General features: G+C 43.2%; 1 protein-coding gene across 4 annotated transcripts in view; it reads left to right on the forward strand.

Annotated features, from left to right (window-relative positions):
- CATSPERE (catsper channel auxiliary subunit epsilon) overlaps window positions 1–10,169 on the forward strand; it is a 157,329-nt gene extending 147,160 nt beyond the window's left edge. For all 4 annotated transcript variants that reach the window (XM_032317865.1, XM_032317869.1, XM_032317867.1 and 1 more), the window contains 3 exons: window positions 724–881; window positions 4,726–4,779; window positions 9,963–10,169. In XM_032317865.1, the coding sequence (XP_032173756.1) occupies window positions 724–881; window positions 4,726–4,779; window positions 9,963–10,116 (366 nt within the window). In that variant the 3' untranslated portion in view covers window positions 10,117–10,169. The remainder of the gene's footprint in view (window positions 1–723; window positions 882–4,725; window positions 4,780–9,962) is intronic.
- The last annotated feature ends 10,641 nt before the right edge of the window (window positions 10,170–20,810 follow it).

The following is a 20,810-nucleotide window of genomic DNA, read 5'->3' on the forward strand; positions in this document are numbered from 1 at the left end:
TTTCAGTTTTTTTCAATCACACTTTCTTGAATTGAAATTAGTTTATGTTATTTGGAGAACCAAATCATATCTCATAAATAAAAGTGACCTATATGGTACCTGGGTCCATAAAAATCTAAACCCTACAATGGGAATGTTACTTTGCTTCTACATCAGAATCTATTCATGTCAAGACAGATACATACAAATGATTGAATTATCCTCTGCAGTCGCAGCTCCAAACATTCCACTTTCCATCCACCATGTCCTATCCTTCCAGCACCATAACGCTAGAACCTTTACTCTAACAATCCTTCAAACAATCCTTCAACCTCAAAATGACCCAACCACCCTTACCCTGACCCCAGGTTCTCTTCTTGCTCTTTATGCTGCCTAAATTCCATGGTCAATAATTTTATCACTCTATTAATGTGAACCTTCAATTCCTTCCTTCCTCTCACTTCTTTAGACTTGTGTGGCTAAATCACAACCCTAGTTAAATCCCAACTATCTGCCTTGGCAGCCAACTCTGGTCCAAGGAATACGTACCCATGCGGATTTGTTTCACCTTCATTTCATGATTAAAACAGTCCTGCAATACTGCCCAACAAACATAAGTGTATTTCTCCAGTTCATTCCCATTTCCCCCCTAGCTATTGCATACTTTCTCCTCTCCCCTATAATCTCCAACACCTCTTCCCCTAGAGAAGGACCTTAAGGTTTTTATCTTTGTTTCCTATTCAGAACTATAAACACTGTTTTTCTTATGCTATTGGAAAACCAGGAGACTTAAATCAACCATATGAGATAATCAACAAGTCTAACTATAACCATTTAATTTGGCCTGAGGACCATTCTGGAATGTATGTGTTTCGTGTGAAGATCCTGGATCCAAACTATAGGTGAATATAAATGTTTTATTTTAATAGTTTTATCATTTGTTTAAAGGGATAATGATGTGGTTGAATACAATTTCTACTTTACAAAGGCCAATAAATGAATTACACTAAAACATGGCAACATCACAGAAGGCAAGAGAGAAGACCATAGCTAGAAGGAAAAATAAAAATGCCATAGAGTCTGGGGTCACCACTACAAGAGGAGTTTCACAAAATGCTAACTCAAAAAGTTATGTATACCCTCATGTTGATGACAGCATTATTTACAATAGCCAAGACATGGGAGCAACCTAAGTAAGTGTCCATTAATGACTGAGTGATAAAGAGAACATGGTATATATAAATATAGAATGAAGCATTATTCAGATATAAATAAAGAAGGAAATCCTCTACCTCAAGAAAGAAGAAAAATCTCAACTCAAAAAAAAAAAACCAAACTCAATTTTACACCTCATAGAACTAGAAAAAGAACAAAACCCAGAGCTAGCAAAAGGAAGGAAATCACAAATTAGAGAGGAAATAAATCAAATAGAGACTAAAAAGATGATAGGAAAGATCAAGTAGACTAAGAGTTGGTTTTTAAAAAGATAAATAAAATAGACAAAATTTTAGCTAACCTCAACAAGAAAAAAAAGAGAGAGAACTCAAATAAATCAGAAATGAAAGAGAAGTTACAACTGATACTAAAGAAATATATAGGCTCATAAGAGACTACTATGAACAATCATACACCAACAAATTAGACAACCTAGAAAAGAATGAGTAAATTCTTAGAAACGTACAACTTACCAAGACTGAATCATGAAAAAATGGAAAATGTGATCAGACTGATGACTAGTAAGGAGAGCGAATCAATAAGAAAAAAAAACTCTCAACTAACAGAAGTCCAAGACCAGATGGCTTTACTGGTAAATTCTACCAAACATTTAAAGAAAAATATCTATTCTTCTCAAACTCTTCCAAAAAATATAAGAGGAAGGAAAATTTATAAACTCATTCTGTGAGGCCAACTTTACTACTACCAAAGCCAGACAAGGATACCACAAGAAAAGAACATTACAAGTCGATATCCTTGATGAACATACATAAAAAAATCCTCAATGAAATATTAGCTAACTGAATTCAACAATAATTAAAAGGGATCATATACAATGATAGAGTGGAATTTATTCTAGGGATGCAAGGATGATTTGACATCTGCAAATTAATCAATGTGATATGCCACATTAACAAAATGAAGGATCAAAATTGTATGATCATCTCAGTAGATCCAGGAAAGCATTTGACAAAGTGCAACATTCATTTATTATAAAAATTCTCAACAAAGTAGGTGTAGTGGGAACATACCTCAACATAATAAAGGCCATATAGGACAAACCCACAGCTAACATCATACTCAGTGGTGAAAAGCTGAAAGTCTAAGATCAGGAATGAAGGTGAGAAACAAAGGTGCCCACTTTTATTTTTATTCCACATAGAGTTGGAAGTCCTATCCAGAGCAATTGTAGAAGATTCCAATGAATGGAAAGATATTCAGTGTTGGAAGAACAAATACTGTTAAATGTCCATATTACCCAAGGCAATCTACAGATTCAGTGCAATCTCTATCAAAATTCCAATGGCATTCTTCACACAACAGGAACAACCCTAACATTTGTATGGAATGACAAAAAAACAAAAACAAAAAAACAAATAGCCAAAGCCATCTTGAGAAAGAAGAACAAAGCGAGAGACATCACACTCCCTTATTTCAAATTATACTACGAAGTTTTGGTTATCAAAACAATATGGCCCCAGCATAAAAACAGACACATAAATCAATGGAACACAACAGAGGGGCCAAAAATAAACCTACGCATATGTAGTCAATTTATTACAAAGGAGCCAAGAATATATAATGGGGAAAGGACAACCTCTTTAATAAGTGGTATTGGGAAAACTAGACAGCCACACACAAAAAATGAAACTAGACCACTACCTCACAGCATACGCAAAAATTAACTCAAAATGGATTAAAGACTTGAATGTAAGACCCTATGCCATCAGGCTCCTGGAAGAAAACATAGATAGTAAGCTCCTTAATTTCAGTCATGGCCATGATTTGTTTGGACTTGACACCGAAAGCAAAGGCACCTAGAGTAAGAATAAACAAGTGAGACTACATCGCATGAAAAAGCTTCTGCACAGCCAAGGAAACCATCAACAAATTGAAACCATTCAACAAATTGAAAAGGCAACCTGTGGAAATCACACATCCAATAAGGGGTTACTATACAAAATATACAAAGAACTCATACAATACAATACAAAAACAAACAATCCGATTAAAAAATAGACTGAAGATCTGAATAGACATTTTTCCAAGACAGACAGATGGCCAATGGGTATCTGAAATGGTACTCGACATCACTCATCATCAGGGAAATGAAAGTCAAAAACTCAGTGAGATATCCCCTCACACCTGTTAGAAGGGCCAGTCTCAAAAAGACAAGAGATAACAAGTGTTGGCAAGAATGTGGAAAAAAGGGAATCCTGCGCACTCTTGGTGGGAATGGAAAGTGGCACAGCCACTATGGAAAACGTTACAGAGTTTTCTCAAAAAGCTAAAAATAGAATACCGGACAATCTAATGATTCCTCCCCTAAGTATTTATCCAAGAAAGTGAAAACCCTAACTTGAAAAGATGTGCCCTCCTGCTCACTGTGGCATTATCTACAGTAGCCAAGACATGGAAATAATGCATGTGTCCGTCAATGGATGAATGGATAACGAAAATGTGATAGAGGATAGATAGATAATGATAGAGTAGATAGATATATTCCTAGATACATGTCTATTTCTATATATATAATGGAATATTATTAAGCTATAAAAAAGGAAAGAAATCTTGCCATTTGCTACAACATGGATGGACCCTGAAGGCATTATTCTAGAGTCTACTGTGGTTTAAATCCTACTCTTGCCACTGGTAGATATGTCATCTTAAGCGAATCACTTAGTCTCTGCACTTCTTTATTTGTAAAATGAGTCTGTAACACTGATCTTAGAGTATTCTGAGGATTAAATGAATGTACCCGGGTAAAAATCCCTAATTTTGCTCAGTCAAGGTAATTTCCTTTCTTCTCTTTTCTCCCACATGAAGACGGGTGAGATGTTATCATGAATGTTTATTTAGCTCTGTCCTGTCTCATCCCAAGCAGTCTGCCGAATCGTGAGAGATAGTAACTTTAGAAATGATCACACAGTGCCCTGTATCAAGCTCTGAACATCCTTAGCTTCCTGAGTCAGCCTACATCAGGTGAACGTCACAGGCTTTTTGGGCAGAAAAACCTGAATTCAAATCCCAGCTCTGCTGACAACCGCAAACTTTTGCAAGTAGCTTAACCTGCCTGAGCCTCTGTTTCTTTCCAAAAGAAACGGTTGCTATGAGGATTAGGCAGATAACTCATGCAGGGCATCTGGTCCACCGCCTGGTACCCAGCAAATGCCTGTTTAGTATTCATTCTCAACAAGTACTAATGCTCAGTAAAACATTATGACTATTATTAACATTATGCTTATGGTCACCTTGGGACCCACTATCAAAACGACGTCAAGATGTTAGGAGGGCGGTGAGGGTGCACTGACAAGCTGAGAGAAATCGTGCCGCAAGCAGCCCGAGTCACACGTTTGGAAAAATCACCACAGCTGTGATGTAAACGCATCCCTTATCTCCAGTCCTTCACTTGAGGAAGCGACACCTTCATTAAGATTATCTATGAGTCAATCATTACCATAAAGATTTGGAGGGAGGCTTTTCATATATGGCATGTAATTTAATCGTTAATATTATTTGTCTCATTTACAGTTTCTGCAACCTAACAGCTATATTTGCGATAGAGACCTTCGGAATGATTCCCAGGTAATGCCTTCTGCCTAATCAGGCTCTAGCGAGGGAAGCTGTAAAAGGCAGGGGTGGCAGCCAGGACAGGAAAAGCACATCTCCCCCCCATTCCCCTGGGACCCTACTACTTCTGCCTCTTATGTTGACATCCTCAAATTGTATGTATCAGTTATCCCAGGGACACAGCAGGAAGGAATTTCTGAGAATTGTTGCTGCAGCTGGGGTCCCATTTTGTCCCATCCCCTCAGCAGCCCCGGTTTTCCCATCAAACACGTCCTTGAACCCCACCTAAAGGACAGATCATGGGCTGCGGCAGGGGGGCTGGGAGGAGACGGTGGCTGGTTGAGTCAGCCCTCACCCACGGGCCTTACCACTCTGATGTAACCAGACACAGGTAGAAAGGCACATTCCCGGACTCCAGTCTCCTTGGAGAGCAAAGTCTTAATGCTAACACCGGGATCGTACACGGCTTTGCTTCTCTGTCCTGGGCCTGGTTTTTTTGCTTTCATTCTTTTGTAAAATGTTAACCAAAAATGGAAGACAAACAATGAAGTTACTCCTGGCCCTACTCTAAATATTACTGACTTCTTGATGTTCTGTGCCAATGGAAGATTAATAGTGTAAATAACCCACAAATGAGATAAGCCACCCATTGTTTCTAAGTGACTTCGGGAAACATCTATGGCCTTTGGCAGTGACTTCTCTTCCTCATTAGATTGTTATGTTTAGATGAATATTAAGAACATATGTGCACCCAAGTACCCACTGTCAGAAGGGGGCACTCGTGAGTTGGCGAGGAGAGACAATGGTGAAGGAGGAGTTCACCTCTTGGCTCACCTCCCTGGAGCTGGATTCCAGCAGCCGGGGTAACGGTGGTGCAGCCGAGATCAGCCCTAGGTTAGTGTCTGCAGCTTAGTCTCTGATACACCTGAGCCCCGGAAGTGGGAGCAGAGGCAGAGCAGAGGCCAGCGGGTAAGAAAGACTTTCTCATAAGCGAACATTGGCTGGAGATCAGGCTGTAGGAGGCAAAGATCTTGGCACTTACTTGTCTTCTGGAGGATTCAACCACTTCCCCCAATTTTCCACTGCGTCCTTTGGAGTTGTTACTTTTAGACAGCAAACTCCCCTAAATCCTCAACTGTCCTCTGAGCTCCCCCTCTACGTCCCCCCACCCTGCCCAGGACCACCGCTTCACCCTCAGCCCTCTAGAGTGATGGCTGTTTACTTTCCAAAGACCCCCCACGAGGTGCCTCAGGGCGCCATTACCACTTCCAGACCATTATCTATCCTGGGTCTTCTAAAACAAAACAAACAAGCAAAAACCCTTTTTTAAACACATACCCTTTTTTTTATTTCTTACTATTTCCTTACATTTCCAAGTGTATTACTTCAATAACACCTGCTGCTATTCCCTTACCCACTCTGGGATTTGTGCCCCCACAAATCTGGCAGGCCCCCAACTACCTGCTTTTTCTGATTACACCTGAGCAGCCAAGGATTGGTGAAGAAAGTTACACAACAGGACAGATTAATCACCAACTGCATACAGGTCACCCAACACCACCTGAGAATCTTAGTACCTTTCTCTGGTCAACCAGTATCTCCACTCGCGGTAACTACCTCTGACCTCATCGAATCCGCTTCCTCCTTGGACCATCTTTCCTTAATAAACATCAGATGAGCTTGTTTCCACCATTACAAAGAACTTAGAAGACCGCAGGCAGGGACACGCCTGATTCCTGATTCCCGGTTCCAAACACACCTACCAACACCTATGTCCATTCTCTCCTTTTTCCATACTGTTCAAATTAAAGACTTTTTATTCCTCCCCTTTAAGTATAATTCTTCCACAGGTCCTTTGAAACCTCTTACTTTCCACTTTCTAAGGAAACTTCCAAATCGATTATTTCTTCTCTCTTTTATATGTTCCACTTTCCCCCTCAACTAGATCCTCCCCATAGGCTTTTAATCACCCTCAAGTTTTTAATTTAAATGTAAGTAAAACCTCAAACTCTTTACCCCTCCAGCTGCCATTCTCTCTCCCCCATCCTTGTCAAAGGCTTGTCTACAGAGTCTCCTTTTCCCTATGTTCTATCCCCATTTCTCCTAAACCATCCAATCTGCTTTCTGTCTAATTACTCCACCAATGCCTCTCCAGGTTGGTTTTTGAATTAAAGAACCACCTTTCCCAGTCTTGAAGGACTGGTCTCAGGTAGGAGATGAACCTTATTCTTTAGCCTGGCCCTAACTGTTTGTTGTGTATCAAATCTTTGATTGTCCAAGATGCCTTCTTAGTTCCCAAGAGCTGTCAGTGCCCCAAAGAAGAAGACCTCCATCAGCACCTAGATGCAGGCTGGTTGCAAGCTGGACCCTCAGGCAGCAGCTTTTAAAGAATGCAAGTAGGGCTCTTTCGTGGAAAGACTGGGAGCTGGACATTTTAGTCCACTGTCTGTGTGCTGAGAGGTGCGAGGGGGGATGTAGCCACTGCAAGTCCTCTGGACCCCTTTTGTCTGCTATAACCCTGTGGGTCTCATAGACATAAGCCCAGGGTTTCCTAAACTCCTATAGCCATGCTTTCTCAAGTAAAGAGAGCCTTGACCCCCTTTACCGGCCGTAACTGATTTCCCTCAGGGCTCAGCCCTGGTCTTATGAGCTTCTCCCTTTGGCAAGATCATCCATACTCATGGCTTCAGTAAGCATCTATGTACACATGACTTCCTAATCATAACTCTGGTCCATCCAGAGCCATGCGTCCCACCGTCTATTAACCTCTTCTCTGAAGTGGCTCACAGACTGGTCAAACTGGACATGCCCCAAAATGATCTCGTGATCTTATCACCCACTCCCTTGCCCCATTATTTGTCCCCCTCTAGAAGGGATCCAACTGGGTAATTGTATAGAGTTGTCATTGTGCAGCTCCAAGAGAATCCATTCGCATGGGCTATAATATGCCTTCTAGAGATGAACAGTGTGGCAACCCTGTTTTCCAGAGTTCCTTCTTTTGGGAAAGAGCACATTAAAATGTACAAGCCAAATACCTATGAGTCAAAAATGAAAATAAGAACCCCCCCCAAAAAAGACAAAAAAACCCCTAGAGTTGTGTTCATTTCTCTGTTTCCCCCAGCCCATCCAGTCACTAGCTTCCATTCATTTAATCTCCTGAATTGCCCTCAAATGAATCTACTTCTTACCAACCCCATCACTACCACTTTAATCCAAGCTACAGTTGTCTCAGATGGGAACTACCACAATAGACACCTGACAGATCTAATCTCCCCTCATTCATTTCTATTTTCTTCTGGTTCATTTTCTTCACTGAAGCCAAAGTGATCTTCTCAAATGCTGTTTTATAACTTGAAACACTTACGTTTCTTTCCTTAAAATGGAACTCCTCAACATGGCATACAAGACCTTCAATGAATCAGGCTACCACCTACTTCTCTAATCTGGACTTGCATTCTATTCCTCTCATCATCTTTGCTCTAGACCCACCAACCTTTCAGTCCCCAACCCTCACCATATTCTGTCCCATAGCAGGAACTTTGCACATTCTGTTTCTTCTATGTGGCAACTCTTCCTTCCCCTCTTTGTCTACTTAACCTCACCAACTGCATTTCCATTTAATTCTTCAAATTTTAGGATAATTATCTTTTCCCCCATGGAGGCATTTCTTGACCCTATCACCAGGTTAAATCTGGCAATAGTAAGCCTTCATTGCATTGTATATCTACTTAGTTCTTATCACAAGTGCAATTTTATATTTCTCTTCTCATTATTGATTAACAATAATGTCCCCACTAAAATGTAAGCTCTCTAAGGAGATGGGGACCATGTCTGTTATTACTTATCATTGTCTTTCCAGGCACTACCCCAATACCTGGCTCATATCAGATGATTTGTCGAGTTAATAATTAACTTCCAAGAATGAAACCATTCACGGGAGCCAGATTAAGCTTGTATCCACATAGGAGGAAGGTCAGAGTAAGAGGACTAGGACCCAGGGAAACCATAACACTGCAAATAAATAATTAAGGCCTAAAAAGGAACCAAAAACTAAAGTCAGATACCAGGGCAGGACACCAAAGAGAAAGTAGCACAGCATTTGGCCCAAGTGGTAAATCCACTCTGGTGGGAGGCAGCCATGCAGAGTCCCAGGTGAAGGGAGAGATGTTCTGGCACCCACCTGAAAGTAGCATCTAGTAAGTGGTGTACACATATGCACACGCACGCACACACACACACACACACACACACACACACCTGATTGACCCTCCGGTGCCACCAGTCAATATGCCCCACAGTAAACCAGCTGTGTTTACATGCCCTTGCTAAAGTGTTCTTCCTTGTGTTTCCTCCATCAGTGAATGGTGACAACATCCTCAGTCACCTCATGCCAACACCTGGGAGACATCCTTTACTCTCAAACCCCACATCTCAACAATCTCCAAGATCAATTCAGTCTAACTTCCAAATCTGTCTTAGATCTATCTGCTTCTCTCCACTTCCTCAGCCACTAATTAAGTCCCTCGACACACTTGCATTATTAAAAACCTCAAAACTGGGGTTTCTCCCTCCGCACTCATACTTCCCCATTCATCCATTCCGCCCTCTATGTTCAGAATCATCCTTCCCAAATCCACACCCTATAGTTTCATAAAAGCTGTCTCTCTCCTAACCACCAGTCATTCCTCATCTCTACGACTCTGCCTACCACCTGAGCTCTTATCATACTGAACTAGTTTTAGTTCCAGAATGTCTGGGTGACTTTCAGGTTTCCCCATGCCTCCACAACTTTGCATAGCCATCTCCCTCAGCCTAAAACTCTATGCCCACCTGTTTCTTCAACTACTTCCAGGCATTTTTATCTAGAGAACCCATTCTAAGGCTCCAAGTCCTACTCCTATCCAGCTAACTCCGCTAATCAGTTCAAAGTTCTCCTCCACTGGAAGGCCTTCCTTAATGTCTGGCCCCCATGAATTTTACATTTCTTTCTCTCACTCTATTAATCACACTGTCTATTCTCCTCCATAGCCAACCTCTAACACTAAGGCAAACATCCTGAGGGTAGATAAGATGTCTTATTAATCTTTGTTTTCTGTCAGTGGCATAGGAACTAGCCGTTCAAAGATTGTTTGACTACATAAATTAAGAACCAAAATGAGTGATGACTTCTATTGACTTTTTTTTTTCTCTTATTTCAGTCCAAGTGGCTACCTGGTTGCTGCTTTCCTCTTTATCCTGATGCTGCTGTTCTCCAGTATTCTGGTGTTGAGCTACTTCCATTACATGAGGATTTATACACAATACCTTTATGAGCCAATTAAAAGATATGATAGAAAACAAAAGGATAATTAGGAAAAATGAAAGCTTGTTTAGTATGGATATATATGTATATATGTAGAGAGCATATATATATATATATACACATATTACAAGTGTGTGTGTGATTAAGAAATGCTAAAGATAAGCACATAGTAGGTATAAACAAATTCAAGCTCTAAAAATGTCCTTAAATTACCCCAAGACAAACATTCTTATATCTACTATGTGTTATTAATTTTAAGGTGTTTGCCCTTACCTTAAGGTTCTCCATATACTCTTATGTGACTTTTTTAAAAAATAAAATAAAACTAAATTTGCCTATTAAAATCCTTCCTAAGAATGAAAGTAAATTTTTGGAAGTGTGTAAATATGTCAAATACTTTTTTTTTTTTAGCTTGGGGGAGGGGCAGAAGGAGGGGGAAAGAGGAAGCAGACTCCTCGCTGAGAGCAGAGCCTAACTTAGGGCTAAATCTCACAGACCTAAGATCATTACCTGAGCCGAAATGAAGAGTTGGACGCTTAACCGACTGAGCCACCCAGGAGCCCCTCAAATATTTATTTGCGTAAAACTTTTCATATGAAATCTCATATGGCTGTAGTTTATGTCTAAAAGTCTTCATGTGTCCTAGATAATCTCTCTTAAATGTATTTCAGAAGTTTTTCTAGCGGTAGATTCACACATGCAGTGTACAGCTTATTATATTGAGAATGAGAAGCTGCTGCTCTAAGTTTTAATTTTTTTTAGAATATGATTTTCATGTTCAGCATAAGCTTAATTTACCCAAATGTTACCACAGCTTTCAAACAATTAGTGTTTGTAATAGTCAGAGTTCAACTAGAGAAGCAGAACTTGTGGGAAGGGTGTGTGTGTGTGTGTGTGTGTGTGTGTGTGTGCACATGCGCGTGCATGTGTGTAAAGAGATTTACAAGAACTGGCTTGTGTGACTGTGGAAGCTAGCTAAACAAGTCTGAAATCTACAGCACAGACATCAAGAATAGAAGATCACAAAAGATAAAATGAGCAAGATGGAACTCCACGGGCACAGATCAAAGCTGCTGTCCGTAATTAGAATTTCTTATTTTACCAAAATCAAGAACAAGACAGGGATACCTGCTATTCATCACTGTTTTGTAAGTTCTGACATTACAAGAGGAAAACAAAATGAAATGACCATTATAAATACTGTGGGAAAGGAGATTTAAAAAATCCTCTCTTTCAATAACAAGATAATATGCCTAGGAAACCCAAAATTAGTTACAAGAATTATTAGGTTAAGATAACCGGATTTGCTCAATATGAGATAGATATTTAAAAATTAATACCTTTTCTAGGCGTCTGCCTTCCACTCAAGTCATGATCTCAGGATCCTGGTCAAGTCCAGTGGGCTCCTTGTTCAGCAGGAAGTCTGCTCTGCCCGCGAGCACGCACTCTCTCTCTCAAATAAATAAATAAACAAACAAAATACCTATTTTCTCTATAATGTTATATAACAGCAATAGAAAAAATAAGTAATTTACTCATTGTAATGACAAATTATACAGAATTTAATTTAATATAAAAGGTGTATGACATACATGAAAACAATCTTCAAAATCTTTATTGAAGGAGGTGAGACAAAATCTGATAAAAATAATTAATAGGGAAAAAAAGAAGCAAAACTACCCAATAGAAATGAGAGCAAAGAATATAGTCACTTTACAGTGGGGTATACCCACATAGCTGATAAACATATTTAAAGCAACTATTTTTTAGTGTTTACTATGCTCCAGGAATTGTTCTAATAACTTAACCTAACCCTCTTTAACAAGGCCTCGAGATGGGGGTGTTATTTCCCAATACAGAGATGAGGAGACTGGCACAAAAAGGTAAGTCATGTTTATAAGGTCCCGCAGCTGATAAGAATGGAGCTAGAATTCACATTCGGGCATGCGGAGTCCAGATGCGGGGCTCCTGCCCCCAGGATGCTGGAGCTGGCCAGCCGTTGGGAAGATACAAACCAAAGTAACAGTGAGGCTTGCATTCCTCACCTGAGGGCACAAACTCGGAAGGTTAATACTCTTGGGAAAGAAGGAGGGTCCGGGATGGAAAGGAAATTGCCTTAAAAAAAAAAAAAAAGATTATTTGAGAAAGAGTGCGGGGGTAGGGGACAGGGCAGAAGGGGAGGGAGAGAGAATCCCCAGTCGACTCCGTGTTAATGTTGGAGCCTAATGTGGGGCTGATTCCACGACCCTGAGATCATGACCTGAACCCAACCAAGAGCCAGACGCTCAACCGACGGAGCCACCCAGGCGCTCCGGGAAGGAAATTCTCTTGCACTTCAGAAGGAAAAGCGAATTATTTCAACTTTTCTGGAAAGCAATCCGGTAAGATCTATTAAAAATATACATGCTCTCGGACCCAGAAATTCCACTCTTAGGGATCTATTTATGGGATGAGATGGGATGGGGAGGACCTATATGTATATATAAATGCTGTATCATTGGTTGTTATGACAAAACTCTACCAAAAAAAAAAAATGCTTATCAATAGGTAAATAGTTGAGTAAATGATTGTACACTGGCCCTACAGATCAATCTGTAGCAGTTGATTTAAAAGATTTTTCACAAGGTTTTGTTCAATGAAAAGAGCAAGCCACAGAGAAGTATTTACAGCACGAGCTTATCGTACAAACCAAAGAAAAGCCCTGTGCATGAGAGCGTGAAGAAACGTACGGAAAGATGCATATCATTTCGCTGACATTGTGTGCACGCGCACGCGTGTGTCACCGTGGGACGGGGAGTGGGGATGTATGCAGAGGCGAAGTGATGAACCGAACCCTTAAGACTGTGAAGAGGGTAACAAAACAGGAACGGCACGAGAAATTTGCTCCTAATTGCAGAACCGGGTATCTGCACAAGGACAAACGAAAGGGCCATAGGCACCCAATTTAAAATGACCTAATTCCAGGTGGTATTTGCTTTCTTGCTATTGTTTCCTGCCACATTGAACTTACACTATTTTTCTGAAAGATTTTATCCTATTTGAGAGAGAGCACGAGAGAGAGAGCCCAAGCAGAGGAAGCAGCAGGCAGAAGAAGCAGGCTCCCCACTGAGCAGGGAGCCCAACGCAATGTGGGACTCAATCCCAGGACCCTGGGCATCTGATGAGTCTCCCAATCCGCCACAACTTCCTATTTCCTTTCATTTGAGCCCCTCCTCTAATAAAAATCACTGCGCAGCTAATCCCACCTTGGTGACTGTTTCTCAGGGGACCTGGAGTAACACAGTGGTGATGGTGACACGAGTGGCCTGAGGAAACGGAGTCAGAGGGTGTTTGAGACTGATCCAGCGCCCAGCAGGCAGAGACAGCACCATCCTGACGGGTATGCGGCGCCCCCCGGAGTTTTCTGGCTCAAGCTGGTGGTTCAGTTGCTAAAGTGGCTGGTAGTGGGCTGGGGAAGTGTCCCAGGGGAGCGGAGTGCTAGCGGGTGCAGTGAATACAGCAAGCGTCTGAAAAACATAGCCTGACAAAGACAGCAAAGTCTGCGAGTTACTGCTAAGTTACGTGGCTTTTCTTAAGATTATATTTATTTGAGAGAGAGTGAGCAAGAGAATGAGCAGGAGGACAGGCGCTGGGGGCAGAGAGAGAGGGAAAAACTCCCCACTGAGCAAGGAGCCTGATGCTGGGCTCTATTCCCGGACCCTGGGATCCTGACCTGAGCCCAAAGCAGACGCTTCATGACTGAGCCACCCAGGCGCCCTAAATTATGTATTTTTTAAATCGAAATATAATTGAGTGTAATATTGTATGATTGTATAAATGTTAGATGTACAATGTGTTGTTCTGATACATTTATATGCTGCAGTAGGGTTACCTTTATGGCATTAGCTAACACCTCAGTCACGTCACATAATTATCGTCTCACTTTTTTGCGATGGCAACAATTAAGATCTGATCTCTCAGCAACTGTGGAGTTTATAACGCGGGATCATTGCCTATAATGGTGATGCTGTGCAATAGCTCTCCAGGGCTCATCTCCTAGCCCCTACCCCATTCCCCAAGCTCTCTGTGTCTCGTAACCCCCATTCTACTCTGTTTTTATGAATTTGGCTTCTTAGGATTCCACATATAAGTGAGATCCTGCAATATTTGTCTTTCTCTGTTTGGATTTATTTCATTTAACATAATGTCCTCAAGCTCCATGCATGTTCTTGCAAATAGGAAGTTATCCTTTCTCATGGCTGAATAATATTCCATTATGTGTATATATGTATAAGGCATCATTTCTATCCCTTCATCCCTCGACACTTCAGTTGTTTCCATATCTTGGCTACTGTAAATTATGTTTCAATAAACATGGGGAAATGCCTATTATTTCTTCCAAGTCATGTTTTCATTTCCTTTGGTGATAGACCCAGAATGGAACACGGGGCGATTTTATTTTTAATTTTTTGAGCAACTTCCATATTGTTTTCCCTAGTGGCTGAACAAATTTGCATTCCCACCAGCAGGGCGCAAAGGGTCCCTTTTCTCCCCAACCTCGCCTTTTATTGCTTGACAACCTGCAGAAGTTCGGTGAGAGACAGAGTCCCAGCAGTTGTAGGCGAAGCGTGAGAACCACAGCGTCTCCGCGGTGACTTATATAAAGAGATCATTATCACCAGTAGCAGGATGAAAGATATGATTGAAGACCTTCAATCCCAGGGCTCTAGAGATGTTTGAACCCTTGACCAAGGCAGATCTGTGAGGCAGAGGTCAAGGTGCTCATGGGACAAACTGGGGTCCTGAAAACTGGGACAAGGTCGGCTGGATGGATGGCTTTCCGCACCCGCCCCTCCCATGCCCACCTCCTGGGCACAGACATTGCCTGTCCGTCTCTAGTAAGAGCCACTACTATTTCTGTTCTGGAGGATGCTGCGGAAGCCACTCCCTCACTAGAGAATATGTGCCCCCCACCCTGATGCTCTGGGTTAAATCCTAGCCTAACCCAGCTGATGACATGTTGCACCTGATAAGGGAGGAAGGAGGACAAAAACAAACCTGCATGTCTGCCCAGGGCCAGAGCAGTACACCTGAGACTGGATTCCAAGGGTTCTTTAAAACCAGATAAGCAAGTTTTTGCTGACTTGCAGGCACTTTCTCAGGATATGGGATTTAACTAACACCCTAGCAAGGAGCCTGAAGGATGGGGCAAACTTCCTTCTGGCTCTTAGAAACCTGGAAAAAAATGGCAGCCAACTCTCAGCAAGTAGAAAAGCCTGAGTGTCCTGGCAGGTGGTAGAGGAAGGAATAAAGCAGCTCAGGGAGGTGACAGGCTGGAATGGAGGCATTACATGAGGTCCAGAGGGCTCACTATTTCTCAAAGACGATGGGATGGGACAACCACCAGCATCACTGAAACCCCCAGTGGTGGTGGCCACTGCAGCCAGGGATGAGGGCAAGGGAGGCATTCAGAGACAGGGTTTATTAACACTCATGGGAAGGAGGAGGCCTCAAAGTGAGAGAGGCTTGGTGAAGGCACTTTACTTCTAGAAGCTGGGAGACCAAAATTACCATGATGACAAGGAGTGGTCAAGGGGACCTGATGTGGAGGGAACTGTGGTCAGTAGAATATGCTGGCGTTGGTGGCAAAATTGTCAGACAGCCAACAAGGCTCTTGATTATATCTATTAAAGGAGGAAAAATAGAGGTGGTGGTTAAGGGTAATTGTCCCAATAAAAAGTCACAGTCCCTTGCTCCTGTCCCCAGACCTAAGCAGATTACCAGATCCGGAATCTGCCAGTTCCCATGGAAGAAGGACCCTACAACACTGTGGCGAGTCTATATGATGACAATCTCCCCCACCACCCACCATCGTGAGACCTATGGCCATTTACTCAGGTGACCGTACCAGTGAAACAACTAGGCATTTTGAGGACAATTAGATACAGGTCTGAGTTGACACTGATACAAAGAGACCCAAAGTGTCATCAAGCCCCCCTTTACAGGTGGGGACCTTGAAGGGCCACAGGGGCTCACAGCCACCCAGAGGTCCTTTGCCCATTCTCAAGCACATAACTGAAATTAATGTATGTGGCAGTTGGAGTAAAGCCTACATTGGACTCCCAGTCTGTGGAGTACGAATGATCATAGTGGGGAAGGTCAAATGCAAACCTTTAAAACTATCTCCTACACATACACCTAGCCATGTTAGAAAATCATTACCATTTTCCAGGAGGGATAGCCGAGATCAGCTTAGACCATTAAGGACCTAAAAAGATGGAGGGTTGGTGGTCTCTGTCATGTCTTTACTTAATGACCCAGCTGGTTCATGCAGAAAAGTAAAAGTAAAGGAGAATGACTCCTTCAGAGTTAGCCAAGTAGGAGCACCAGCTCCAGCTGCTAGATGTATATCTGTGTTAGGGTGGGTTCATTGGAGCTCAGATATCCCATGCGCAACTATTGATCTGGCAGTGCATTCTTCTCTGTCCCATGAGAAAAGAAGATCAGAAACAATTCATATTCACATGGAAAACAATATTCCATTATCTGCCCATCTTACAGAATGCGCAAGGACACATCCTCATACAGGTTACCAAAATGGCAAGCCAAGTCCTTGCCTGGTCTGGTCACAGAGTGTGGGATGCGATATTCTTGTAGGACCCAGGCCTTTTTGTACCAATTAAGAATGGAACAGTCCCTAGGGAAGTTGATTGCCCAGACTTCAACAAGAATGAGCTCTATATTTAGTGCCAATATGGAATAATTCTGGAGACATGGGAAGCAGAACATGGATAGGTGAGCTACACTGAACTCTTATCGCCTAGCCAGGAACAACTAAATGTCTTGCATAAGGCGATCAAGAGCAGAAGTGCCTACCTGAGCGGCTACTTCAATGACCACTATCAAAGACCGATCAAAGATCATTGCTTTCCCTGTCACATCCATAAGCTGGTTCAATTATCAATGGCTTAAAAAGCCACTTCATCAGTAAAGACATCTAAGACAAAAAAAAATACAAGTAGCCTCTGAATTTTTCAACAACGTTTCCTCTTCCGCTGGTAACTCTGAAGTGGAAAACAGACTGTTTCAAGATGAACTCTAGACTCCACCTTTGTGACTTTTGGTGACCAACCGGATCTTCCCGCTAAAGCTACCTAAGAAAGCTTGGAAGTGGAGCCTCCAGCCCCGGTCAAGCCTTCAGATGACTGAAACCCTGGGAGAGACCATAAGCCAAAAATATTCACCTAAACATGAATCCAATGTTCTCAGATTCCTGACTTAGAAACTAAGATGTTTTTGCTTGAAGCTGTTATGTTTGGGGGTACTATGGCACATAACAGGAAATCAGGCACAGCTGGACTCTGTTCCTCTCTACAACAGGCCTCACGGAGCAAGAAATTTAACATTTATTTTTCTCTATGCTGCTTTGGAAACTTGTATCTCCCTCCACGTTGCCTAAGGAATCCTTTGTGGGAGATCATATCAAGGCTCCTACCAGTCTCAGATCTGCCTTTCTGGCTGCGATGCAGGCTGGAACTCTGGTCGGTCTCTCCGGCACCACGTGCCAGAGGGATACTGGCCAGCAAGGAGGAGGAACAAGGGCTTCCTGTCCCCACCTTTCCTGTCTGTGTGAACCTAGCCATATTTATTCACCCCAGCAAAGCAGAAGGCTTGAGTAGCACTGTTTGATTTCTTCTTCTTTTTTTTTAAATTTATTTCACACAGAGAGAGATCACAAGTAGGCAGAGAGGCAGGCAGAGGGAGAGGGAGAAGCAGGCTCCCCGCTGAGCAGAGAGCCCGATGCGGGGCTTGATCCCAGGACCCTGAGATCATGACCTGAGCGAAGGCAGAGGCTTTAACCCACTGAGCCACCCAGGCGCCCCTCTAACTCAAATTCATAAAAACCTTCCAGGACCGGCATCATAGCGCCCTTGAGAGACACTAAACACAACTCAATGGGACTCTCCTCCAAGCTTCAAAACTCTTAAAATTCCAACCTCTTTGTTCCCCAAGACCTGGGGATGACAGCTGCTTCTGGTGCTGATTACCTCTGTGACACCTCAGTGCTCCCTTTTTTGTCTTTTTAGGCCTCCAGTACCCAATTTACATTTATATTACATTTTATAGGAACTGTTTCTTATATTAAATTTTACGTGTTAATATTTATATTACATTTCCTGTTTATTTTAAAATTTCTCTTGCTAGTTTAATATTCCTAGAGCAACTCCTGGCAACTACCCCCCCAAAAGCCTCCTTTTTATGCTCAACTACTGTTGTCTCCTTCAATTTAAATGATAAATTAATGAATATATATATATGTGTGTGTGTACATATATATATATATGTATACACACACACACACGCACACAAACCAGTGGAAGACATAAAACTGGTTTGTAAGCTGTTTGTAAGCTTCATGAGAGCAGCAGTCTTGTTTTATCACAATATATGAGTGATAAACAGTGGTTGACATGTAAAAAGTATTCCTTTAATACTTGCTCAAAATGAATGAATGATGGATAATTTCAGTTTTTGGTAGATCAGTACCTAAATTACACAAGCAATACAAGTCATTTCATCATCAGACAGTGAATTCTCTTGTGTCTGATGAATGTGAAATGATCATGGGACATCCTGTGTGGTAGGCAGAATAATAGCTCTCCAGAGATGTCCCCATCGAATTCTCCAGAACCTTCAAATATATTACCTTACATAGGAATAAAGACATTGCAGATATTAGTTAAGGATCCTGAGATGACATTATCCTGCATTATTCAGGTAGGCCAATGTAATCACGGGGGTCCTTCTAAGTGAAAGAGGGTGACAGGAGAGTCAGAGAAGATATGATAGAGGTCAGGGCAAAAAATGAGAGCAGCCTCTAGAAGCTGAGAAAGGAAGCAGATTCTCCCCCCTAGAACCTCCAGGAGGAACACAGTCCTTGACTTTTAGCCCAGGGATACCCATTTTGGACTCTTAACCCGTAGGACTCTAAGATAAGAAATTTGTGTTATGTCATTTTAAACCACTAAGCAGGTGATCATTTTAATAACAGAATAGGAAGTTAATACCTCTTGTGGAGAAGTCCTATAGGTGCCAGGTTAAACTAGCCTAGTGCTCAAGAGAGACAAGGGGTATGAGGATGCGGGCATCAGACTTTTTGGCTGGCCTGGGACAGCGACAGCTAGGAGCCGTTGAGATCACAAAGGGTAAGGCAAGTGGGCGGGGTCAGAGGTGAAGTGAACCGGCGGTGCGAGCCCTCAGTTGCGCAGCCAAGACTAAGTGAAGTGTTAAGAGACAGAGCCTTCCCCCCACACCTCTAGTTTGTTCAACAGGGTTAGGTGCAGAGGAAGGCCACAGAGGGAAAGGGAAGGGAGGGGAAGCAAAGCAGGAGGATACACCCGAAATTAATTTCAGAAATTTGTCCACAGCACATTTGATCAAATATCACGCGCACAGCACCTACCTTCACACAACACTGGCAAGTGAATCCTGTTTCCCTAGCATATTTGTTTTTCCCTATTCTACACCTCTCTCTCCAAATTCCCTATATCCCTCGCCCTGCCTCTGGCTCTCCAGTGATCGTCTTGCCTCTTATATGCTGCAAAAAATCAAAGCAAATCAGGAGAGAACATCTTCATTCCCCCAACCCAACTGCCTGAATGTTAGCTTTGCTATTCCCCTTTGAGGGGATATTTGTCCAGACGGATATTTGCCATTCAAATCTGTTTAAACCAAACCTCGTCCCCAAGACCTTCCAGCTGCAGCTAATCTAAGATTACGGTCAATCACTTCATCCTATTCTGATTCTCCGCAAAGCACTTATCACCCGTATTTGTCCTTCCTCCTCCTGTGGACGGTATTCCCCAGGGCCTGCAACACCGCCAGGCACACGGCAGGCACACGACAAATATTTGTTGAATAAATGGAAAAGCAACTACTGTGTCCTAGGGTTATGCCCATCTGTGAGTACTGCACTCTCTTCCCCTGTCGACAAGATAGTTTCATAAAAGATTTCATATTCAGTAGTAACAGGATCGGAGGCACATTGTGCCCCTCCCCCCACACCCCCCTCCACCCAGCCCCAGCAACCTGTCTTCCTCTATTTCCCCACCGTTCCACGTGCAAGGAAAAAAAAAAAAGCAGCACAGAGGGCTTGGAAAACAGGGTTGTCACTATGGTCTTTTGCCACATTCAGCTGGCTTCCCCGGGCTCAATGCGACGGAAACCAACAGTGGCACCGACGAAAAAGGGTTGAAGGTAGAGGACTTCACCTGCCGCCAAGGGCGCACCGCAGAGGACCGGCGCGGATCCCAAGCACTGCATGCTGGGAGCTGTAGTCTCCTGGGGAGGCCTGGTGCGGTAAGGAGCGGGAGGTGGGGGTGGGGGGCCGGGGGAGGGGTGGCTCGCGGCATGCTGGGAGCCGTAGTCGTGGAGACTCGGCCTCTGCGCTTCCAGCCGCGAGCTGGGGAGTGAGGAAGGAGGAGGGGGGGGGGTCCTCACTGCATGCCGGGAATTGTAGTATTTCTAGGTCCCCGCTCCTGCAGCGTGAGAGGCGCCATTTTAGGTCCCGAGGTGCGGCCGCGCGGAGCCAGAGCGCAGGCGGGCTCAGCCCCGGCGCCGGGCCGGCCCCGCCCCCGGGGCGCCTGGCGCCCGCCCCCCGCCCCGCTCAGGCCCCGCCTTTCCCCACGTGTCCGCTGCCGAGGGGAGGTGCCTGAGCCGGAGCGGGCCCGCCAGCGGTCCGGCCCCGTCGGCGCAGAGGGTCCTG

Source organism: Mustela erminea, chromosome 17, assembly GCF_009829155.1.
Source record: "Mustela erminea isolate mMusErm1 chromosome 17, mMusErm1.Pri, whole genome shotgun sequence".
Classification (NCBI taxonomy): domain Eukaryota; kingdom Metazoa; phylum Chordata; class Mammalia; order Carnivora; family Mustelidae; genus Mustela; species Mustela erminea.